Raw genomic sequence first — 25938 nt, 5'->3', positions numbered from 1 at the left:
TTTTAGGCTAAATATTATGTTTGAACTCTTAAGTCCGTCTTCATTTTGCAGATTGTGTTGGAAAACTATTTTGAAATTAAAAATATGTACAGCTGATATTAACAATTGGAATTCATTGCTCTAACTGTATTTTAGAAAACACCAACCTCCTACATGCAGAGTAATTCTAAGACTCCGGTTTTAGTGTGTTTTTTTTTTTTGGTCGTGACCTTACTTCTGACATATTGAACAAGACTGACCATGAAATGCTTAAATACAGCATAAAGTAGACAGGTATGGCAAGCTCGTGAGGTCTAAAGATAACGTGAGTCATTTTCTAAATTCGGTTTATGTGAATAAACTGCATCTGAAAAGCTTCTGGGAAAGGGAGGGAGGAGATTGATAATGTTTAAGCTTTTAGTGTAATTGCTTGTATTGAATTTCCTGTTTAAGTTACCTTTCGAATCCCATGTTTCGGATCATTGATTAATCCTTAAAATTTAAGTATGTCAATTTATATTTTATCCGTTAATTGACTTTATATATATAAATTTCCACGTGTGATCAGTACTGACAGCATATTCGACGTGTTCCTATATATCTTCGTGCTTCCAGCAGACTTAAAATTATAGAATGTACATCAGTAAAATATTTTTCTGTTTCCAGGGGCAACACAATGACAGCCGTTTCCCCGCACATTCGTGCTTCCTTGAGCCTGGTTGTGATGCGAATTCCCCCCTTTCCCCTTTTAAACACGGCATCTGATTTGTCAACATGTGTGCCAGAGGTTCTAACCAATCAGAGCGCACTTAGTCTCCACTATACACACCAAAAACCAATCAGAACAGACCTCGGCCTCCTGGAAGCGTTGTCACAACCAACCAGAGCAGAGCTCAGGCTCCTTAACACGACACCAGAACCAATCAGAGCAGAGCTCAGCCTCCTCCTCCCGGTGGATGCAGTGGGAGGAATCTCACAGGGAGATGCTAAACTTAAGCTGTCATCACCACTGGCGATTACGTTTAAATCGCTCTAAATGAAAACATTCACGACGTGACACGCGCAATGGACTCAGTAGGTGTTCTCGTATGGCTCTCGATTGGTATGTATCGACTTTAAGTAAAACAAGTACATAATCTGTGCTTTCGCTGCCAAATGACGGCTAGTAGTAGACGGGAGTCCGTAATGGAAAACATGACTGTGGGAAGGCGCCGTGCAGACTAGCCCTCTGCTTAAAGAATCCTGCTGCAGAGTTATCTCAAACGGCTGTGTAATTGTTTAAATCACGGCACCGCCAACACAGGCATGCTCAGTGTGTTTTAACCGGCGGGTCAGGACGATTAGCATTCCTATCCACTCGAGCTAGGTGAGTTGGCCTGCTAGTACTAGTAGTAGTACTGTACTAGCAATCACAACATTTCCGTCTTCATTTTACCTTAAAGATTATTTGAAAAACGATGCTTCAGTGTAATTAGTATAATAACGCGGCAGTATTGCTTGTTTATTCCACACGAGGTCACATACGACTGCGGTATGATCTGTACAAACAAAAATATCATGTCTTAGCAAGCTGGGCTGATCGAATGGATGGGTGGGTGGGTCTCACACGTCTTATTTCTGTTCATTGTGTAAAGTTTGCTTGGTCGGTGCGGCGGATTTCAAACGTGTCCGCGTGTATCGGAGCGCCGGCCACATCCGCCGTTATTCAGGCCGTCGGACGAACGGTGAGTGAGCGTCTGCGCAGGAGCGCGCGCCGCCTGCGTGCTCGTCTGCGCAGGGGCGCGCGGTGTGTCTGCGTGTGCGTGTGCGCAGAAGCGCGCGCGCGCGGTGTGTTTGCTTTACTCGCTAACAGAACTTAATAAAGCGCCGAGTTTCGAGTGTCCTCACGTCTATTTGCACACTGCATTCCCTTAATAATGACTGGTTATTTACGCTTGCGTTCCTGTGTGTTTTCAGTTTGTGACCCTGTAACAGTTTGAAAAATGTGTGGTGTTTTGACCAGAATTAAATTTAATAACTCCCTGGCGAGGGTTAACTTAAATGTGTGAAGCTTTTGTTGGACTTAAAAATAAATCCTTCCACAATAAAACCGAACTCTTAATAATTTAGGGGGAGTAGAAGTAGGGTGGTATATGAGGAACATCTCAGAAGTGGAGGAGAGCCATCGTGTTCCCTCCGTCTATGTCACTGACCATTTTTTTGGAGAAATAATATACAAAAACCAGCTATCAAATACAGCCATTCAATAACAAAGGTTGCCACTTTTCAAAATAAATGCCAGGACTCTTCTACCCTTCCAGAGATGCTTGTGGTTTTCATACTGCTACAGCCAGTATTTTGCTGACAACTCTGCCCAATTAAAGAGTCAGATAATCAAGTTTACTATGATTTACCCATTTACACAGAAGGTATTCTCACAGTATCAATTGAGGGTAGGTACCTTGGTCAAGGGAAGCACAGCAAGAGTGGAATTCAAACCAGGAACCTAAGGCTACGAGACTCCACAATTACGGTTGCTGCTATCTGCAAATCTTTCAACCCAAAAGCAGGTTGAGAAGCTTGTCAGGAACTTGCCAAGCCCTAGTTGCTGCACCGACAGGACCGGAGAATAGAGTTTACCTTGAATTTGGTTTCGGGAGCTCCTCCGCGCCCTGCGCTCCTGTGCGGCTCTGCCTGGTGGCTGATCCTTGTGAGAACGGTGCCTCCGAGAGCGCGGCTCCAGGAAGCCGGAGGTCAAAGGCCGGCAGCGGTACACCACAGCGGCCAGAGCTCGTCAATGGTTAAGTGCATGAGTGCTTCCCTCGCTCAGCGGAGGGTCATAAAGCCACTGAGCACTCCAGAAGTTTCCTCACGGAGCGTGAAGGGCAACCGTGTCTGCAAAAACCAAGGATTTCCGAAAGGACGTTTGAGGTTGTGTGTGTGTGTGTGTGTGAGTGAAGTGCTTGTGTTCCTCTCCCACTGCTAGACATATGTAATCTAAATAAAGGTACAACAGGATGGTGGAATTTGCTGTTAGTGGCAGATTTAAAAACATTTTAAGATTGCTATTGTCTAGAGGCGCAGGCTGTCTGAAACTGCTCATCCCAAGTGGGGTCGCGGTGAACCGGAGCCTAACCCGGCAACACAGGGGGCAAGGCCGGAGGAGGAGGGGACACACCCAGGATGGGACGCCTTGGGGTGCAAGGCACCCCAAGCAGGAGTCGAACTCCAGGCCCACCAGAGAGCGGGACCCAGCCAAACCCACTGCGCCAGTGCGCCTCCTCATATAGAGACACTGGATATATGTTGGGACTTATCAGACTCTGATAAGTTTGTGTCCTTTTCCCAACTTTGCTATCAATCTCATCGTGGACTAGTGTGTCAGCAGGGGCTCAGCTTCACTCAAGAGGTCATCCGCTCTCATTCTGAACTTTGGTTACAAGGCACCTTCTTCTTTAATATTTTTGCTCAAGGCACTATTCCACAAGGGACCAATATGGAGAGAACTGTAGTGGAAAGCACAGTACAATTCTAAAAGCATCATGTTTTCTGGACTCCTGGGGCAATGATATTGCAATGTGAAAATGGGCAATTTTACACACAGAGAGATTTTACATTTAGTCATTGAAGATGTCACCTGGACTTTCAAGGACAAAATACAAAGTGATCATTTTAAGTACGTAAAAACGCAATGAGTGACTTGCGTGCCTTGATCCAGAAGGGAATTTAGAAGATCATGTAATGCATGTTGCAGGGGGGGCGCGGTGGCGCAGTGGGTTGGACCGGGTCCTGCTCTCCAGTGAGTCTGGGGTTCGAGTCCCGCTTGGGGTGCCTTGCGGCGGACTGGCGTCCCGTCCTGGGTGTGTCCCCTCCCCCCTCTGGCCCTACGCCCTGTGTTGCCGGGTAGGCTCCGGTTCCCCGTAACCCCGTATGGGCCAAGCGGTTCTGAAATGTGTGTAATGCATGTTTAGCAGAAAGGAAATGATCAGGAGTGCTGCAAAATGGTCCCAAAGTCCCTCAGTACTATATGAGTGACACACATGACACAGATTATGGTGGCACTATAAAATGTGACAGTTTTGCTACTACTGCTGCTACATCTCCACTCTTTTATGGATGTCATTTGTTACAGAAGATCTTTATTTCTGAGTTTAAAGAGATTTTATAGCCACTGTTGCCAAAAGCTTAGGCAAGGGAAGCTTAACTGTGATGTATTTTTGCATAAAATAATAATTTTTACTGGAATGGTCCTTAAATAATGTTAGAAAAAATGTGTAGTGTTCAAGTACAGGGTTTATGTCAATTGTCATGTTTTAATATTACCACAATTTTGTTTTCTATACACATTTTTAACACCGATGTTGCTAATTTTGACTTTATCTGTGCACTAATCTCTTTGAAATATCGCATACTCTCTTTACTGGGATTTTTATGCTTTTGTGGTTGTCAGCCATCATGGCTGTATTGCAACAGTAGACAGTTATACTGTTGCAGCTTTCAGCATTTTTCTGAACCATACCCTTTACCCAATGTGACATGTTCTCAACAGCGTGTCTGGAGATATTAGTCATAGAGATTTGAAGTGTTGAGGTTGTTTTTTTTCTCAGTATGTGCCATTACTGATTTAAAAATTCAGTTTTAGCTTCTGCATGTGTGTTTGTGTGTGTATGAATGCTGGAACATTGCAAAATAGGCATTGCTGTTTGAGCTGCAAGGAGAGTTCAGTTACAGTACCTGCAGATCCTCATTAGTCCGGTGTCATCTGTTCGAAATGTGGAATGTTATGTATGTCGGAGAAAAAGTCCACCATTCAGTCTCGCAGAATGGCATCAGGGGTGGTGCCCAGCACAGTGCACAGCGTCATTATGCAATAAGAAATACCTGTGCATGAGCAACCACTGAGCTCACTCTCTCTTTCTCTCTCCCCTCCCTTCAGTTGTCACTATACTCTCAAAGTCACATGCGGACCGCAATGTGTACCCATCAGCGGGGGTCTTGTTCGTTCATGTCCTTGAAAGAGAATACTTCAAGGGGGAGTTTCCTCCCTATCCGAAGCCAGGTATGGCCATTTTTAATGTTTACGCAAAGCTTATGTACCTTTGCATCCTTTGAAAGCAGTTGTATGAGTGACTGTGACAGTGCCATTAATGGCATCGATGCAGGAAGACCTGAAGATGGAAAAATGTAAAAACTGATTTTTAACACTCTGTTCCACTGAGAATGTTTTTTTCTGAAGCGTGTTTCCGTTACATTACTTGCATAAATGAACAAGCATGTCCCACTTGTTTATGTGCCTGTATGGGACTGCAGGTGATGCCAGTAACGACCCAATCACGTTTAACACCAATCTGATGGGCTACCCGGACAGACCGGGGTGGTTGCGCTACATCCAGCGCACACCACATAGCGACGGGGTGCTATACGGGTCCCCGACGTCAGAACTGGTTGGGAAGCCCACTGTTATTGAGGTACAACTTGCTGTCATTGTTATTTCGGCACTTAGCCAATGGTTTCTTCTTCCCTCCATCCAAGTGACTACATTTCCTCTGTTTACATACCCTTGGATTTTTCACCTTAAGTGACACATGCTGGGTCCTACACACAAGGGTGCAATAGCAGGGTCCCTCACAGGATTTGATCCTGGCAACCCTTCTCTGAAGACCTGTGTCCTTAACAACTTGGTCATTGCCATACATGGACCAGCAAACAGTTATAAATTGTAATGACAATTACGACCATATTTTGGTTGCCTTAAAATGCCAGCAGTCTATTTTATGCTGGGCTTCTGCTAGTTTTCTCTCTCCAGAGTACTGTGAAATACTGTCTCATATCCCATCTGGCTTTCCGTGCAGTAGCATCATGAACAGTTAAAGCTGTAAACTACTTCCTTTTGGTTCACCAAAATATTGTGGCATGGTTATCTGTCCTCATCCAGTTGCCTTCCAGATTAACATAAGAAAATGATCCCAATTTCTTATGTTCTTAAATGTTATTTACTGTCTAGTTCAGACGACTGGAGAGAAGTATGTACTCTCATAAGATGTCCTGATCAGCACTTAGTTTTCCTTTTTTTGTATTGCAGATTACAGCCTATAACAGGCGCACATTTGAAACTGCCAGACACAACCTCATCATTAACATCATGTCCACAGAAGGTGAGAGAAAACCACTGGTGAATAAGGTAACGCAAAGGGTTGAATTTCCAGTGAACCACATAAGTCAATAATCAATCAGTTTCTTACCTGATACTTATCCTCCAAAAACAAGGTATCTTGACCTATTTATACATCTGGGGAGTTTTACTGGAGCAATTCATGGGATGATCCTTGCACCACAGCACTAGCAGGGAGAGGAGCTTTAACCAGGAACCTTCAGGTTTATCTCCTAGACTGCAAGTCCTGTAAATTTGTAAGTCCTGAAAAAAAAATCTGTATAAACACTTAGGAACCAGCTGTAGTGTACTGTATGTCCCAAAGGGATTTGTTAATTCTTCAGCATGGTACAGAGCCAATAGTCCCTTTCTGTGCTCTCTCTCCCATGGCAGACTTCCCCCTGCCGTATCAAGCCGAGTTCTTCATCAAGAACATGAATGTAGAGGAGATGCTGGCCAGCGAGGTGCTGGGGGACTTCTTGGGTGCCGTGAAGAATGTGTGGCAACCAGAGCGGCTGAATGCCATCAACATAACGTCGGCACTGGACAGGGGCGGGCGTGTGCCCTTGCCCATTAATGATCTGAAGGAAGGGTGAGTTTGTGTGCAGATCATGGTCTCACCAAGTAGAAGGGGAACCTTAAGGCAAATACATAGGTACCTTTTGCATCACACATTTTCTGTTTTTCTGCTAGATACAGAATATAAAGGCAATAGGATTAACATAATAGGATCTCTGCAGCTATCAGTTCCATTCAAAAGTGTTATGTTGTAGCGTGTATATCCAATCGGATCCATTGAATTCAGGAGTTGGAATGGGTGCTGCGTGCTCTAGGGGAACGTTTTGCGATGCAAAGTTTTTTGATGTTTGATAATGTTTTTGAAATGCAGAAATTCAATATTGCTTTCTTTGAAATTAACAATGGAGAAGCACTTTTGAAACACACACACACTGGCTGAAACTGCTTGTCCCAAGTGGTGTTGCGGCGAACCGGAGCCATACTGGCAGCACACGGCGTAAGGCCGGAGGGGGAGGGGACACACCTAGGACGGGACGTCAGTCCGTCGCAAGGCACCCCAAGCAGGACTCGAACCCCAGACCCATCGGAGAGCGGGACCCGGCCAAAACCGCTGCACCACCGTGCCCCCCATACTTTTAAAACGGCATTTTAGTATTTTTAATTTGAATTAGGAAATGTGATTTGCCGTGCCAAATGGTACCCACTGGATAAAATGGATTAAAAAAGGTTGCTGGGCAGCAAGGATACATGAAATGTTTGTATGATGTGGAGGAAATACAAGTATAGCTAGTTATTAAAGCATGCATTTTGTTTTGCAATCTGAGAAGCTTGCAGAGCAAAGCCCCAAAGAAATGTCACAGTGGTAATGTGCTTTTGCCTCTCTTCATGGATGCACCTGTTACCTCCCACTGGCCCCACATCTCTCATTCTGTTGGTTTACTGGTCAGGGAGATCACTGATATCGTCATGCTTCATCTGCCCCAATAATTCATATATTTTAAATCCTCTTTCATTGTTAAGATAAGAAGCTTTAGGATAAAGTCACGACCAAACATGACTTGGCTTGGTAAATACACTGAAAATAAACAAATAAGCTGTGTAGTATTCTGCATAATGTTAGGGTCAATGCATCTTACATTTACAATCTATATAATTGTTTTTATGCCTCGCGTAACATTTTGAACTGTTTGGAATTTCATACTTTCCACACATAAGGAATTTTAAGCATTGTGATGCGTGAAGCCCAGTAGTGTGTGCAGGCAGTCACCGGCGTGTGTTGTTCGTGCAGGGTGTATGTTATGGTGGGCGCTGATGTGCCGTTCTCCTCCTGTCTGCGGGAGGTTGAAACGCCGCAGAACCAGCTGCGCTGCAGCCAGGAGATGGAACCCGTCATCAGCTGCGACAAGAAGTTCCGGGCGCAGTTCCACATTGACTGGTGCAAGATATCCCTGGTGAGGCTGGGAGACCGTGCAGCGTTTGACCGGGTCCCTGGTACACTGTGCATTATGTGACCCTGGGGGATTAGTGCACAAATGCAGTCTGGCCGTTTTCATCAGGGACGATTGTGGACACGGAAGGTTAATAGATAAAAACCACTCGGAGTTTTAAAACATTAAGCAAAAATTTGAAGTGGTTTTTTTAATAGTCCTTTGATTCAGTGCCAAAGTGGTTCATATTCAGTTTATAAGACAAAGGTCTTCCACGTGATACTTGACCTCATTGGTAACAATTTCATTGTGCTCCTTACTGGTGTCTAGAGCTTTCTAAAGAGACTCAGAGTTCATTTGGTGTGGATTGCTTAGAAGAATGTCATGTGCGTTACTGAGCTCCACCAGATGTTCGCCCAGGTGATGACATTAGAGGGTACCTGATGTACAAGAGGATGGATAAGGGTTATTAACCTTTAGCTTCATCCCACAGGTGGACATCACCAAAGTGGTTCCTGTGCACAGGGAGAAGGCAGAGCCCGGAACAGGCATCTTGCCAGATATGGGGGAGTATAAGCCCCCCTCAGAGACGCTGGAAAGTAGGGACTATTTTGCTGACTTCCTGATCACACTGGCTGTGCCTTCCGCAGTCGCCCTGGTCCTGTTGCTTATCCTCGGCTATTCCATGTGCTGCCGTCGCGAAGGGGTGTAAGTGTGCGGCTCCCTTTCTCAAGAAGAATAGCAAGAATGCCGAACATCTTTGTAGAGCTTGATTTAGCACAGTAGTCATGATGTACCAGCTACCACGCTCCTGTTTGCGGAAAAATGCACGTAATGCATGAAGGGCTACTGAGGGTTACATCTGCCAGTTCTTAAATATGGTACTGCTCTGGAATTTAGTTCAAGAATGTTTCAAAAACTTTGAGTCGTGAGGGTTCGATTGTGGCTTGACGTACAGAACCCAGCCCCTTGCAGTATTTTCATATTATACAGTGGCAAGCTTTCATTAAGCTTTTAGGTACGTTTTAAAGAAACCTTTCCATAGGCTCTTTGAAAGAGTTAAAACAATCTCCTTATAAAAAAAGCAGCGTCTCATTCACATTGTTCTCCCGTCTATATATGTGCCATTCATCGGCTGAGACAAATTATTTTCTTTTGTTTTCTCATGCCAGTCTTGATGATTATCATCATCATCATCATTTTTGTTTGCAAAAGATGTGCCTTCCATTATCAGCCTTGCAGGGACTGGGAAAAGCTTCTCCCGCCACTGCTGCTACATGAGCCCCGAGTCCATCGGTCATCAGCCCGACTTGATCTCCATTACGTTGTGTGTGGATGTCTTAACTATTAATATTAGTATTTAATTCATTCATTTTGTTTTGTTTCTAGGGAAAAAAGAAACATGCAAACCCCAGAGTAAGTGTCTTCTATCCTGTTTTTTTTTTTTCATTTAATTTTTGTTTTTCAGTTCTGATAGGACTGACTTCATTAATATTTTTGTTTTCTTCAACATTCCTTCATGGTGACCGCTTTGTCTCCACATTGATTCATCCATTGCCTCATCTGTCCTTCATTGTGTGGGAAGCTGCTTAATCCCAGGGAGATGTTAGACAAAGGCAGCCACTTCATCATGGCCCTCCTTCTTTGCGGACTGTTCCTCCCAGCCGGACGGCTAAGGGAAATGCGTCGGCCTAAAAGAGGGACTTAACTGTTGGCTGGCCTATTAATCCCTTAAATTGCAAAATCAAACTCAAAGCAAGCGTACGCAAAATGGTCTAATCCAGAAGAAGGACGGGGCTTGTTGAGTCAGGTGATGCAGCTCATAGGTTTCCTATACTCTAGTTGCTCTGCTTGGCGAGGTGCACTCCCTCTAGAGCTGGAGCTCCGAACACTTCGCTGTCGCCTCTCTCCAGCATCCAGCTCGTCCACCACAGCTCCATCCAGAAGTCCACCAAGGAGCTGCGCAGCATGTCCAAGAACCGCGAGATCTCCTGGCCCCTCTCCACGCTGCCCGTTTTCCACCATGTCAGTGGGGAGGTGGTGCCCCCCATACACCGAGACAACTACGAGACCACCAGCATGCCCCTGATGCAGACGCAAACGTGAGTGGCACTGTTTTGATTGTGAGAGGGGTGTGACTGAAGTGTTGACTTCGTGCCTGTCGCATCACAGAAGACTCAGAGTTCTTGGTATAGCTGGGATATATACATACCAAGATCTCAGAGATCTGAAGTCAAGTAGTAGGCAGTGCTTCTTAAATGTAAATTAACACACCTGAAGATTGAAGTTGGGTTTTCTTGTCGCTTGCTTTGCTCTGATTCACAACAGCAATATAAGGACAAAGTGTAAAATGCATATTTGAATGTGGGGGAGTAAAAAAAAGCATAACCAATAAACGTTTCTCGTTATACAGAAATCTACAAAGTCAGATGCAGATTCCCCGGCAGCAGCCATCAGGTTGGTTAAGTGAAGCTATATTGGACTTTTTAAATGTCTTATATATATATTTAAATACATTGTATAGCCCTTATATACAAGGCTATACAATTTAACGTATTTAGTTTAAGAAATGCTTTGGGGAAAAAATATCTACTAAATGAATAAATGTAAATTGCTTTAATATTTTTGTGACCTTAGCAGTCATCCAGCTTGTCAGAGCAAGAAGTCTCCCTGCTCTACATGTCTATATAGTATTAATGTTCATATTGATTACAGGTTCCTTAACTACACATTTTTGTTTATCCATTTACTGCTTACAAAGGAGATAATTATTGTATGTCAACATTTCGAAGGCTGGAGGCAAGTATATTCTGCATTTGGCAGGTTTTTTTTTTTTTGGACAAATGTCTCACAGCTCAGTTAAAAGTGTTAGAAGCAAAGTAAAATGAAAGAAACTGACTTTTACAGCAGTAACTTGTAAATAAAATACAATGAGTAAAGAAAAAAAATATGAAGAACCCAGATTTAAAAGCAAAAAATTGCATAGGTAATTTCTGACATTTTAAATGACTGAATTTCTTTTCCATGGCAGGTAAATGGTATTCCTGAAGAAAGGAAGGTGGCAGAGGCGCTGAATCTGTGATTGAACGCCTTAAGTACAGCCTGCAGGGGTTACATGGCAAATTAAGGCTAATGCTGTCCTTGCTAATGTCCTTGTGCCAACACGCAACGTAACATTGCAGTGGACATGTTCCCTGTCATGTAAATAATATACAGTACAGACTAATGAATAATGTACTGACTAATGAAGGACTTTTTTTGGAAGAATGGCTGTTTTATATTTTTGTGTAACATTTACTCAGTGTTAAAGTAAACGTGATGTGGAATAGTCACTTTTTAAAGCCTTGAACAAAACACATTTCCTCAACTGCTGGTTTATGAAGTGGCGAAATAATGGAGATTACTTAAGGTTACACATTGTATGTCGTACTCATTCTTCATTCTGTTGCACAGTGAAATTAAAATGTTTAAATACTTGCGTTCTGTTATTCTTTGTTCTCCACTCAATTCCCTGTATATGGTTATGGTGTACAGTACAAAAATCAAAGGATCTGCATCTGTCCAAGACCTGAACCCTCCCGACAGCCCTGACCAAGCCACTTGGTCCAACTGGTGGCTCCACTCATAAGGGATCAGAAGTTTCTCTGTTTTGGCACTATTGGAATGACCTCCCTCTGTTTCTCAGAACTGCTGAATACCTTTCAGCATTCAAGAGGGGTCTCACAAGACACTTCTCTTCAGCTCTATCTTCTCTGTACATTTTCATTGTGCCATTTATTTATACAGTATATTCATTCAGCAGACACTTTTCTCCAAAGTAAGGCGTACCTCGGTGAAGAACGCACTGGCTTATCCGAACAGTTCTACGACCGCGGCATTTTGCGTTGCATCTCCCCCTGGAAATTTGCTCATTATCACCTTTGGGAGAAGAGTGCTTTACAAAAATAAATAATTCATGTTTAATCTGGTCTCATTTGCATATGTTGGATGCCTTTTCAGACATTTCCATTCAGTTCCCTTTCAAACTATTATCTCCACTGAAGATTAAGTTTTATACACTTTAACAAAAGGACCAACAGCCACCTTTATTTCAAGAACTGTTTATAATTAACCATGAATGTACAACAAAAAGGCATTTATAAATAAAAATGGGTAAAATTTCCCGTTAAGACAACACAAATTCACAAACAGTTGTACAGAGGGCTTCAAGGATACAAAGATTTAAGTTTAGCTGCTGCTTCTTTAAATACAACATGACCAAAACGATATATACAAAACACATTCACATTACCTTTTGGTCACAATATAAGGTAATGTGCTTTATATAAATCAAGACAAAGGTACTTTACAAAAAAAAAGTCAATTCAGTTTGAACAATAATATATGTATGTATATATTTTTTTTCAGTCTTAGTTACAAAGCAATATAATTCAGAGTTCCAATACCACAGTTAAGCAGTGATGAAAAGTAAGATAAGTACTCACCGAAAAATCAAATATGGATGTACTGGGGTCACAACAGTTCTCCAAAAATATAGTATTCCAATTGCTCCGGTCTCTTGCGTATAAATGAGCTGCACCGTGCCAGTGCAATTTGTTACATAAAAGGTACAAATATTTTAAGTTAAATATTTCCTAACATACATCATCAGTGCCTGTTCAATCCACCTGCAGCTCACACTAAACATAAAGGTAGAACTAAAATTACTTGAGGCTGCCTGTTTTTACTTCATCTTCAAGTAAGTCAAACTTCTGTACATTTAAGCATAAATTAAAAAGTCATATGGGCTCGGGTGCGATTTACTGGGGCCCTTGGTCTTTCTAGACAGAGCGAGCGCAGGATGCTATGTTCATCGGTACTACAGTACTGGTTTTGGCCAACTGAAGCAGTCGTATCTTGGTGAAGTGTCATCTTTCCACGACTGAACCGCTGTCAGAGGAATGGTCAAAATTGGTACGTCGCTGTTTTTTTCAATCGTTCCTTGCCATTATGCCCAGCGTGCCTTCCTTCCTGCAGTTGTGAACTGAACTTCTGCCATTGCTTATTAGCTTTTTATGGCAGATCAATAAAAATCAAAAGCTCTACTTTGCGCTCATAAAAAATATACAATTAACAATAATAAAAAATTACTGCATGGGCTATGAGTTTGAATAAATGATGGTATCGCACGACACACCACTTGCCAATCTGACCATGGTGCAAACCGCAGTGCACTGGGTACCTTTCCTTGTGCGGGTGCACTGAAAGGAAGGGTCATCTCGTCGAGCACTCATGACACCAGCGTCCTTTCAGCAGCTGCGGCCTTAAGCGTGAGCAGTCGAATGTGAAACACAGCAGTTTCAGAACACAACCCCAATGTCTGTCCAAGAGAGAACATTTCAAATGGCGTTAAGGGTGCAGAGCGACGGAATGTCGGACACACCGGGTTTGCAGAGGAGCCTATTTTTCAGCAGCTTCACACAGAGGAGTTTAACACTTACACAGCTTTGTGGCTGTTCCCAAGTTAGTTTACCAAGTAAAAGGGTTGGACACCCACTCATGGTAAAATAGTCAGAAGACCACCCTAAAATAACTAGAGCATGTCTGCAGCGCACAACACATGGAAAGCAGCTAGCGGGCTGTCCAAACACACACACACACACACACACACACACACACACACACACACACACACACACACACACACACACACTAGTGGTTTACCCTCCAATGGAAAACAATGTTAGAACACAACATTATTTGCTATGGAAGCTTAAAAGTGCATTTTACAAAAGCGAGGACTAAGTAACACCTCATTCTGAAAAGCAGTCCTGGGTAAACACAAGCAAAAAAAAAAAAAAAAAAAAAAAAAAACCCTGTACAAAGTGGAACCCCAAGCCATCAAGTAGAGTGCACCTTACATCTCCCTCAATCAGTGACAGTGCCATGTAGCGCCTGGAGAAGAATGGGTGAGAGCGTTACCGATTTTGCTTTACAGCGCTGTTGGGCTGCCATGGGGACGGAGGTATTGCTGCTTTGGATATGTACAAAATAATTTGATTTCAGCAGAAACGCAACAGCGGGCTTGTACAAGTCCCCTCCCGCGGTACTCGCCCCAGCGGCACGCGAGCGCAGGGCTGCCGGAGAGCGACGCCATCGTGTAGCCGGCTCAGTTGTGCAGGGTCTGCCGCCATCTTTCCGCGAGGTGCGAAACGGAGCTCCTCGCACGGAGGACTGGAAGAGAGAATCTGTACACTTGTAATCCACAAGGCAGTCAATTCCGAGCTGCTGCTGTGGTATTAAAATAAACTTTGAAAGTTTGTCGACTCAGGTTTTTTTGGAGCCGGTCTGCCCTTAGTGCCCTGTCTGCTGAGTGCTCAGCAGCAGCACAGCCCCCAGGAAGATGGCCATTCCCAGGATCCTCCTCAGCAGGGCGGGGCTCTCCTTCGGGATGGCCACCTGGGCCAGGTCATTGGTGACCTGCGAGATCTCGTGTGCCACACACACAAAGATGAAGGTGCTCACAATGACGTTGAGCATGGGGTTTCCTGGTACCAAAACCAGGATACCCTTGGTGTCTGCAGCCAGCCAGATGTGGTACTGACAGATGAAGAGCTGCAAAAAGACACAAAACTTTCTCAATAAACTGCCAAGATCAGTCATATGGGCATAATGCCATCATAATGACATCAAACTTTTTTTCTTGCGCCTCAGAAAAACATTGCTGCACTTTTCGAAAACTAATTAACACGCTGGTAAAGCGTGAAAAAGGTAAAAATACTGCAGAAACAACACCTGTTCTTTTTCCATTTCAAAAAGCTGAGCGCTTAGGGCTCTTGTCTCATCATCTCACTGTTGCTATACTGAACCCCAGTCCTGCTGTAGTACCCAGAAACATAGGCTGCAAGGAAGGGTACGCCATGGATGGGGCAGTGGTCAATTCCAGAGCAGTCACATGTGCATAATAATAATAATAATAATAATAATAATAATAATAATAATAATAGGTACCATACTGATTACAGCTTTTGAGCTCAGAGGTTGTGGGTTACAATCTTACATTTTGCTATAGCACCCTTCCGCAAGGTACTTACCCAGAATTGCTCCATTAAAAAAATTACACATCTAAATAAATGGGGAAATAATTGTAGGTAGCCCAACACTAAGGCACTTTGGCAAAAAGTGCCAATTAAACGAATAATGTAAATTATAACAGCAAATAATAATATCGGGAGGAACATCGGCGGTAACTTCTAGTAAACAGGTTACAGGCAATTATTTCTGAAGAGAACAGTGTTGAACTTGAAGAGCAGAAGTGTGCAGATAAACCGGTACGATAGTTTCAACACCGTTGTGTTCATTTCTTTGGGCACAGCTTAAAAAAAAACTCTGGCTGTACTTTTCTTCACACTCTCCAATGTGAAGGTTCATTTCAGAATCAGCTTTTTACAAGAAAGAAAAAAAAAAAAAAGGAAATGGAATTTACACAGGCTTCATCTTTTTCCTCACCTCTAAAGATATCTTGCCAAACCATGCAAAGAATGAACTATATAAAGAGCGAATATATCCAGGAATGTTCCGGATCAGAATGAAAGCCAATATCTGTGGAAACAAAACAAGCAATCACAAAGGGTTCCCTACTAGTTCCATGTTTATTATACATTTTAAAGAAATTCATTTGAATTTTAACTTCAAAATTCACACATAAAATAGTTACCTGTACAACGGAAACATACGGATGAAACTCATTGCATTCAGTCTTGTTTTTACAGCTGCTGGCCCATATGGAATATGTCTGTAATAAAAAGGGAAATCATTTATATCTCAGAGTCATTCCAGAAGCAGTGAATTACAAGCATCCAGAGCTGTCTTTAAGTCTCTCTCTCTATCACACACACACACAGTTTAATTGTTTCATAATTTCCTTACCAGAAATGAGACGACAGACACAAAAAGTAAACAGTTGGAGATCCTGTTTGAAAAGAGAGCTTCCCCCTTCCCTTCAGACAGGACCTGACACTTCTGCAGAACCAAGTACACGAAGGCAAACAACATTCCGTAGATGACAGCCTGTAAAACAGGGTGGGGGAAACATCTTTTAAATATACTATATGGCCTGTGGCTATGTACACAGCACCAGGTAAGAGAGTGTGTGTGTGTGTGTGTGTGTGTGTGTGTGGCTGGGTAAGCAGGGCATTAATGGGACAAACTGCACAGACGATGGATACACACACACACACACACACACACACACACATTTTCAGAACCGCTTGTCCCATATGGGGTCACGGGGAACCGGAGCCCAACCCGGCAACACAGGGCGTAAGGCCAGAGGGGGAGGGGACACACCAAGGACGGGACGCCAGTCCGTCGCAAGGCACCCTAAGCGGGACTCGAACCCCAGACCCACCGGAGAGCAGGACTGTGGTCCAACCCACTGCGCCACCGCACCCCCAGACGATGGATAGAAGAGCAAAAAAGAAAAAAAAAAAAAAAAACCCTGTAAGCGCCCTAAAACTAAAATACGAAAGCCAAATGTATTTTATGCATGACAATAACAACATCAACATGGTATGTTCCGATACTTGAAAATAAGCAAAACTACTCGCCTGTATAACTTATTATCCAAATTATTAAAACTGCAGATTCTGCTTTAGTTGTGTTAGGTTTTCCACAGTCGGTGTTGTGATTGGTTGAGATCTCCAATTTGACAGGAAGTAGGAAACAGGAAGCAGGAAGTAAATGTAGCAGCTGGTTTTGTTATACAAGAAGCATAGCATGTGCGCATCTAAGACCGAAAGACAGAGTAGGTAGTGAAATACCGGCTGGGGAAGTAAAATGACTACATAACTGGGTGAAAAAAAAGCTTCTGGACTACATGGTAAGCCCTTTGCATGAAAAAAAATTGGTATATAATACTAGTATATGGTATAGGCTCCGGCTCGCCGCGACCCCGCTTGGGACAAGCGGTTTCAGTCAATGTGTGTGTGTGTGTGTGTATGTGTAGTATATGGTATATAATTTCCTGAACCGTTTTAGCTGTTTTTCATTGTACAGGATCCTGTTATATGAGGAAAGGGTGTAGAGTTCTGTAGGATATAACTTACGAATCGATCCAGTTTCCACCGAAACCACCATTCATGAATGCTTCCTTGTAGCTCAAAAAGTGTAGATATGGGCCATGCAGAGAAAATGTTCTCAAACAGCACCTGAAATCATGACAACAGGGTTAACAGGTCTCTGTGTGTGGCTCCAAGAGAGAACACTGCACTTTCCAACACACGTAGAGCAAGAAGACCAGGGGTCGAGCTCACCTGAGAGTATGCGAAGCAGCATATGAGCAACAACAAACATGCCAGTTTCACAAGGACTCCCAGGTGCCAGATGCCACTACCTTTGGGGGGAGAGAAACAAATAATCTGTTAATGCTACTGATTTCTTCTGGGTCCCACCTCATGGAACAGGAGAAATGGAAAGTTACCATTGGCTTTTTTCTGGACAATCTGTGGCCAAATGGCTAGGATGCTGTAGATGACCACAAACCAGAAGGTCACCAGTGGCACAAAGTAGTAGAACTGATAGGGCCGGTCCATCACCAGACACAGCACTATGACCAAGAAGTTCAGTCGAAAAAGAACCTGTAAAGGAAGGCGACATGGACAAAGGGAATGAGTACACATGACTGCAGTCTCTACAAAACAGGCACAGACTGGGAGTTATCAGTAGCTGGTGAGCTTTTAAAATACATACTAATTATGTTTAACATTTTTTTTATCAAGCCATGTTGAAAAAGATATATAAATTTGGTTGATTTATATCATTTATGCAGAAAAAATTAAGAAATGGGGAAAAAAAAAAAAAAAAAAAATTATGGGGTAGCACTGACTTTAAATTACAAAAAAAGAAAAAAAAAAAATTATTGGTCAGTTAATCCCACCATTAAACACACCTTTGCATTAAACACACCTAATCCTCATGTTTTTTAAAAAAAAAAAAAAAAAATCAGTTCAGTGAAAAGCCTCATTAGGTGAATTTCTATTGTGAAAACAAAATGTGTGTGTAGCATTACTAACAAATGCCTGATCCTGCTGTCGCACCCTTTGACAAAGGTACTTATCATGAATTGTAACAGTAAAAATTACCCTGCTGAATAAATGGGTAAATCAGTGCAAGTATCTCAACACTATGTTGCTTTGAAGAAAAATATCAAATAAATGAACTAATAACAGTATTAAATGTGCCATCTCAGATGCGACATAACGGTATATTTAATTAAACGTTTCGAGTGGTTGAACCGACATATGTCTGGTCATGTTAATACATTCTTCTTTAACGTAATTCCCACTGTATTCACAAATTCATCTACTGGGTTCTGGATCAGAAGTGGTATGACATTGTTTTGGTTTTACGCTAGTTAATACTAACAAATCAATGACTACAAAAATAACTGCCATCTCCATCCCTAGTCACAGGACAATTAATGCATGATGTACAATGTGCTACAAACACGCAGTGAGATGTATTTACAGAAACCTACCTGACAAACTCTATACAGTCCAAAGTCTCCTTTGAGCCAGAAAAAGGAAAAATGCCCATAGCCTGTTTGAAAGAGATATGCTGCAACCAGGACTCGAACATGCATATAGACGGGTATGAACTGAAAAAGAAAGTTTTCACATTTAGAATATGATCAAGCGCACATTAACAACAGGTTCATACGCATTCAATTGCTACACAAGAAGTCTAAATAAATGCTCCAAAACATACTCACAGCACTCGCGCCAGATATGTGATAAATCAGGATGACCAGCTGCATCCATCCTTTCCATTCGTCAGTCTGTTCTCTGTTGAGCAGCTTCGACTGGAGTGAAAAAAGCACCAAAAAAATTAAAGCTTAAGTATTTCTGAACACAACACATGCACAACATGACTCCTTCTATTCAAGCAAAAATTTCAGAACAGCTAGAAATCGTCAAAATTTGTAATATCATTTAATGTTTATGAATGAAAATGTGTGAAAAAGTCAATGTACAAATTAAGTGGTGAAGCATGTCCTTAAATTCACATATAACTGAAATATCAGTTCTTTATAAGGTGACACAAAAGGTTGCTTTATTTGAACAGCTATAAATTCAACATGTGGGTGTAAGTATTTTAGAAAAAGACCCCTGATTACCTCCTTACTGTTCTCACTGTAGAAGATGCCTAGAACAAAAATGTATATGAGGGGTATGAAGAAGGTGGAATGTGTGTAGAACTTCTGCTCCTTCATGAACAAGTCCGCCCGGTCACATAGGTAGAAGTAGGCCATGATGAGGCCCATCTTGCAGACCGCCTGGAGGGCCCCTTTGGGGCCAGCCACTGAGGTGGCCAGGGCAGGCTTCTTCTCGGCCCCACTCTCCACGTCGGACACCGGCTTGCCCTTGGGGTGCCTATTGCGGCCCAGCAAGCGGATCACCAGGAAAACCACCACGGCTACAAGGAAGATGCAAGCAGTCAGCTTCTGCAGGAGGTTTGGAGGAGGGAGCGGCTGGCAGCAGGAACCGTCGATGGGCTTCAGAACCTTGTTGCACACAGCATTCATCAACACCATGGCCCCCTGAGACGGAAGAAATGAGGACATCGTACTATTCACTAAGGTCAAGTACATCCATCCACTTTCAATAACCCCTTGTCCAGTGAAGGGTCGCAATGGTCTAGAATCTAACCCAGAAACATAGGGCATGAGACAGGCTACACCCTGGACAGTACACCACTCCATCTGAGGACAAAGACACACTGATTCACACACTACTTTTGTACTATAGGGAAAAAGCCCACATGAACACAGGATGAACATGGAAACTCCACACAGACTGAGCCAGATTCAAACCCAAGTCTGAACCCACAGACCAGGAACTGTGAGGCACCAGCGTTTCCCACTCTGACCAAAAGCATGAAATGGGCAAAATGACACACAATGGAAAAAGTAGCTGAAATACACTGGGTACAGCTTTGTTTGCAAGAACGTGTATGAACATGTAATATTAGCCTTTAAGCTACGATTGCACAGCCTGGGATTTAAAAGCTCTGGGGCATACTGGTTTTTAAATAAGCTCATTAAATTACCATACCTGGCATCCAAAGTGTCAAACACTAGTTAAAATGTGTTCATTAAACATGCAGGACAAGAGACCTCAAAGGTGACACACAAGGAATGCTGCTGTGTCTTTGCTGGCCACAGAGAACCCATGAAGCTACAGTGTGTTGTGACACTGATCACATGGATGCACAAAACCCTGGAAGACAGGGTGCTACCTACCACATCCCTCGTCCCTTCAGGCAGATGCAGGCCATCCGGGGACTCGGAGATGGTCTCCAGAGCAGCCTGTCGGGCAGCGCCGAGGACCTTCACCCTGGTTGTGGAGGTCCTCTTGCTGCCGTTAAGGACGTCCACTGCAGCCTCATTGTAGTGTTCTAACTGCTCATTGGTGATCATCTTCCTGCTGTCACTCAACTTCTCTTCATACACCGGATCTAAGACAAAGGAAAACCTTGCATTACAGAGAGAAAATGTGTTTCTTAAGGGGTCAGTGGTTATTAAAAACATTTTTTAAAAAAGAACTGAACTGAACTTACAAACATAACTGGGACCGGAAGGCTGTTCATAACTCAATTTGCCTGGAAATCCAACCACTATGTTACAATTAGAATAATAATTAAGACATTAGAGTCTGTGAATGTACTGGATATAGCTATAATAGATAAAAACGTCAAAAGGCAACCCTTTTTTTTTTTTTTTAAACTTTAAGTTACATTCAAACTAAATCTCAGATTTAATGCCGATTATGGACGGACCCCATAAACAGGGCGGCGCTCATCAGCTTGTTACTGATCACCAGCAGGCGGGAACAAAAGACATGAGCTGTAAACACTGTGGAGGTGAGTTGAATTAATCTGATCCCATACTCTTACTGTATCTGAATGCATTTTACTGTCAGTTAGTGACTGGATGAGTAAACACAGGGCATGTTTGCTCTTCAACAAACAAACAGAAAAACGAAAACAAATTTGAAACAAACGAAAGAGAAAAATGTTTTGTGTCGTCATAATACTCACAAATCACGTTTGTAACACAGACACTCAGTGGATACAGGAGGACTACTACCCAGACCCCCATTCCCTTCCCAACACAAATTGTTTTGAATCACCAGTATACCAGCCCAGTATCAACCCAGCACCCACTGGCTGCCACAACCGTTGGCAAAAATTCCAAGAAGAATAAGAATCTCAAAGATTTGAAAGATAATGAATTTCATTTGAGCCTCTGCTGAACTCAAGCTTAAATCTACGGCCACACACACACACACACACACACACACACACACACACACACACACACACACTTTCTGAACCGCTTATCCCATACGGGGTCGCGGGGAACCAGAGCCTACCCGGCAACACAGGGCGTAAGCCCGGAGGGGGAGGGGACACAACCCAGGACGGGACCCCAGTCCGTCGCAAGGCACCCCAAGCGGGACTTGAACCCCAGACCCACTGGAGAGCAGGACCTGGTCCAACCCACTGCGCCACCGCGCCCCACAGCAGAACTACTGTATATTAATTGTATGCGACCAGGCCTAGAGGCAGAACTTGCCTTGCGCCACACAAAAGGCTTCATTACTAGAACACATAAAAAATGAAGGTGTCGATGTAAGTATTTCGGAAAAGGGACCCTGATGACCTCCTAAATTCTGGCCAGAACTTACCTTGCAGGACCCAGTAGACCTCAGACTCTTGGGCAAGCTTCTCCATCAGATGTGCAATGGAAGAAAGGTTGGCTTTGTACTGATGAAGAGTTTCAATGCTGCCACTGTTTAACTTGATGGACCACTGTGGAAAAGCCGTGACGTCACCAATACAGCACTGCAGGGCAACGTCTGTGAAAGGGCTTTTTAGTAGGAATATCCCTTCTACTTACAGTAGCTGCACCCATGACGATGACGTCCGGCTTTACCAAGGTACCCTGGAAATTCCAACAGTAAAAGATACATTGCAGCAATTTCATATAATTATACATAGTTGAAGTGTATAATTTGCAACAACACTGACGTATTGATTATTATTCAGGGGCAGCTAGTAGTGCAGTGGTTAACGATACTGTCTTTGGAACCAAAGGTCGCAGGTTCGAGTCTCACCTCCAGCTGTAGTACCCTTGAGAAAAGTACTTACTCGAAAGTGCTCCAGTGAAATTACCCAGCTGTATAAATGGGTAAATAAATGTAAGTAGTTCAACATTATAAGTCACACCGGAGAAAAGATACTTACGATTACCTGCCCATTCATAGAGCTACGTAATTTTACTGTATCAACTAAGAGTAAGTGCCTTGCTCAAGGGTACTTACAGCACAAGGTGGGATTTGAACCTGGATCAAAAATTTTATTTATCCTGAGGAACCAGCAGGCAGCTCCTCTGCATTTTCCTAATCAGTAATGCAGGTTTTGATTTTTTTTAACTTTTAAATTGCTGGTGGCAATCACTAATTGACAAAAAAATTACTTAATATTATTTTCCTTTATACTTGCCTCGGTCCAGGCTATGAAACGTTCCTTCATAGAGTTATTCACCTCTGCATACCATAGGAAATCCTATGAAAGACAAAAGTATCAGCCCAGTTTTCATCTGCATGCAGAACTTTTTAAAATATCCATATAAATAGAGTCAATTTTATTTGTAGAACAATTCCTTGTATTTCCGTCATGTCGAAAAAAGCAGAAATAGTTTTACTTTTTCATAAGTGCTAGAAATAGTTAAGTGCTGAGTTAAGAGGAAAGAGAGTTCCAGCTAATTTTGGCCTTTTTTTCTCCTCCGAGTTAAAAACGCACCACATTCAGCGAAGCGCTCTTGTCTTCGATGTGAATGTTCTCATGCTGAAAAAAGGAGAAACAAGTGCAGAGTGGTTGAGAAAGACTTACATTTAGTAACAGGTAACAGAAAATAAAGACAAGTGGTGCAGTATAAACTCATGATATACACGCGTACCTTGTTCCCATCTTCTCTCACTTCCGGGTTGATTATCTTCACATATGAATAAAAAAGCTGGCGAATTCTGGAGTCACCCATAAATGCCACTCTTTTCCTCTCTAAACATGTCTTTGCTTCACTGCAAACACAAGAAAGTGTGTGTTTAAGGCCACATTGAAAAAAACTTTTCCAAGACTGCACGTGTATATACAATGTGCAGTGCAGTCAATAAGTTCTGAGACTTGCCACCATGTGGCGCTGTTGTACTTGCAGTCATTAGTGCATCCGGCACAGTTGTGCTACACGGCAGCTGGCCTTACATCTCACTGACTGTTCCCACGAATTACTACTCCAGTTCTTAACTTTGATGGCAGGCAGATGGGCGCCATCACTCCGAGCTGCGGTTCTCACCTGCTTTTGTATTTATGCATCATACAGCCATAAGGCTGCCAGACGTTCTCTCCCAGGAAGCGACCACTGGAGAGCAGCCACCCACAGCTGTCTTCACCTGCAGGGAGGTGAGACACCAGTGCAAAGTACATCATCGCAGATCATTGACACTTAGGACACAGTCATGGTAACAGTGGGTTAACACAGGGCGGGAATGGCTCCGTGTGGGTGTGTGTGTGTGTACACATCCTGTGTGTCCTCTGCACTCCATATGCTTAAGCAAGCACCCAAGAATGTTGAACCACAGTCATCGAGTGGTGGCACACAATTGCAGCACCAATAAATGCCACTCGATCAATTCTAGTATACAAGTTATAATTGGCAATAAATAAAAATAAAACTAGAACTTCAATAAAACATACTCTTTTGACGCTTTTCAAGCAACTTACAATGATCTACCCATTTATACCGCATCCATATATTTTACTGTATCAGTTTAGGGTAACTGGGGGGTTTGGTGGTGCGGCGGTTTCAGCTGGTGCCTAGTATGTGGCAGGTCTGGGGTTCGAGTCCCGCTCGGGGTGCCTTGCGACGGACTGGCGTCCCTTCCTGGGTGTGTCCCCTCCCCCCTTTGGCCTTGCGTCCCGTGTTGCCGGGTTAGGCTCCAGCTCACTGCGATCCTGCTCGGGACAAGCGGTTGTTGACGATGGATGGAATTTAGGGTTAGTAGCAAGGGTCAAAGAAGGGTACTACAGCAGGAGGTGGGATTTGATCCCAGGTCCTTGGAGTACAATGTGGCAGCCCTAACCACTACGCCACCTGCTGCCGTAAAGGTTCCACAGATATGTTTTCAGCACCGCTTACATCCTACATCATGAATGAGATGACTATTAGGCGCTCTTGACAAGGAATCACAGTCACTCACATTAACTGAATGTCATGGGATCTAGTACCATGAGTGGTGCAGTACGGACTCCATAAGGCAACCATACAGCGTTAAGGGCTCTTCCCTCACAAACGGAAGGTCCTGGGTTTGAACGTCCCTTCGGACAAACGCGCTAACCCTGAAGCGACCCTGCCGCGTGAAAAGGTAAAGCACAGTAGGCAGCTTAACTAACAAATGTGTCAAATAAATACAGGATAATGACAACAACAACGGCCGTGCAGGCCACTCATCAGTACTCGGCTGCAAAGGGTCGGCGGAATAAGGAAAAGCCGGTTAGGAGCAGCACTTCAGCAAAGCAGCGTTAAACTTTAAGGAAATGAAAGAGCGAAGAAGAGGAAGGACACACGGTGATGAAGAGTCCACAGCGAAGGGGTCAGGGAGACATCAGTGTCACGTGATGGGCAATGCATGGTGGGGACAAGGGACGGAGACAGGCACCAGGGCACACGACAGGGCACACACAGCCCCAGTACGTGTACGTTTGCGTGTGCTGTGCGTTCATCCTGCCCGATCGGCATCCACGATGTGCGCTCACTCCATCATGTCTGCACACACATCTGTCATGATCATCATCATCATCATCATCATCATCATCATCATGCCCCCTCCACCTGCCGCTCAGCTGTGAACGACCGGCGATCGGCGAGCAGACAAACACCTCTTCACTAAGATCTTAGGCCCAGCAGCGTGAAATGAGCCTGACAGCCGTATGGGGCAATTCAGCCTGGGGACCCAGATCCATCATCCTGCCAGTACAAACGGCCGATTATCATGCGACTCGCGAGCGATGTGACTGACTGTGTGTGTGTCTGCGGCGCGGCGCTGCTCAGTGCGCCATCATTTTTAATTCACATTTTGATCCATTTAAGCACCTACCGCCATAGTACCGCGCGATGGAGTGGAGCACGGCGAGCAGAAGCACAGCCACCGCCGACAGCAGCTTCGCGTTTTTTATGCTGAAATAGTGATTGATCTCTCGTTTGCCCAGGCTGTAGGCCAGCACCGCCATCTTGGCTCCTCCATGACAACAAGCAGACAGGCGAGCGGCGGCGGAGCGCGAGGCGGGGTTCAGCGTCGGCACGGCGGCTGCGTCGACGTCAACGTCAGCATTGACGTCGGGGGCGCGGTCGCCCTGCGTCCTGGTATGCGCGCTGCTTCTTCCCGGTGTAGCTCCTAGCGCGAGCGGTGGATTCCTTGCGTTGATATCAAGGAGGAACTTGCCTTCGGACGAGTCTGAATTGGCGCGGGTCTGAATCGCCATCGCAATATTAAATCCACAAAATGATTGAAATCCTGAACTAGCAGGCGAATAAACGTTATCCAAAACGACGACTAGTTCTGCCAGTCAGAATCTGAGAATGTCCCGGCGTTGATACTAAGGGTTCGCAGAAGTTCCACAACACAACAGCGCGGGACTTTAAAATTAAACAAAATATGTAGGGCGGCTTTCAAATAGTCTTGTCAGAAGTTTAATGCTCGGAAAATTCTTTTTACTTGTCTCGGTTAGATTGAAGTATCCCGCTGGAGCCCGATACGGATACAGTTTTAGGTAATGAAAACGACA

At 43.8% G+C, this 25938-nt stretch overlaps 2 protein-coding genes across 4 annotated transcripts; one reads left to right on the top strand and one right to left on the bottom strand.

The window, feature by feature from the left end:
* Positions 1 to 979: 979 nt before the first annotated feature.
* sgce (sarcoglycan, epsilon) lies at positions 980 to 11527 on the top strand. 3 transcript variants are annotated; one of them, XM_018731825.1, is made up of 12 exons: positions 980 to 1081; positions 4895 to 5017; positions 5269 to 5426; positions 6041 to 6113; positions 6503 to 6701; positions 7917 to 8079; positions 8549 to 8763; positions 9445 to 9471; positions 9969 to 10157; positions 10469 to 10512; positions 10817 to 10854; positions 11087 to 11527. In XM_018731825.1, the coding sequence occupies exons 1-12, from the start codon at positions 1045 to 1047 to the stop codon at positions 11135 to 11137; spliced, it is 1317 nt and encodes a 438-aa protein (XP_018587341.1). In that variant the 5' UTR covers positions 980 to 1044; the 3' UTR covers positions 11138 to 11527. The 3 variants fall into 3 exon arrangements, with proteins under 3 accessions (XP_018587341.1, XP_018587342.1, XP_018587343.1); XM_018731826.1 differs by lacking the exon at positions 9445 to 9471; XM_018731827.1 differs by lacking the exon at positions 10817 to 10854.
* A 728-nt stretch (positions 11528 to 12255) lies between these two features.
* casd1 (CAS1 domain containing 1) lies at positions 12256 to 25449 on the bottom strand. Its single transcript, XM_018731823.2, has 18 exons — positions 25251 to 25449; positions 23450 to 23546; positions 23057 to 23177; positions 22900 to 22944; positions 22600 to 22662; positions 21995 to 22039; positions 21783 to 21906; positions 20336 to 20550; positions 19211 to 19633; positions 18806 to 18895; positions 18572 to 18691; positions 17516 to 17672; positions 17349 to 17428; positions 17142 to 17243; positions 15964 to 16104; positions 15752 to 15829; positions 15544 to 15636; positions 12256 to 14649 (listed from the first exon to the last, which is right to left on the bottom strand). Exons 1-18 carry the CDS (start codon positions 25381 to 25383, stop codon positions 14389 to 14391), a joined length of 2388 nt encoding a protein of 795 aa, XP_018587339.1. The 5' UTR covers positions 25384 to 25449; the 3' UTR covers positions 12256 to 14388.
* Positions 25450 to 25938: the final 489 nt, after the last annotated feature.

The sequence above is a fragment of the Scleropages formosus genome, chromosome 23, assembly GCF_900964775.1.
Source record: "Scleropages formosus chromosome 23, fSclFor1.1, whole genome shotgun sequence".
In the NCBI taxonomy this organism is placed as follows: domain Eukaryota; kingdom Metazoa; phylum Chordata; class Actinopteri; order Osteoglossiformes; family Osteoglossidae; genus Scleropages; species Scleropages formosus.
This window is presented reverse-complemented; position numbering and strand designations above follow the sequence as displayed.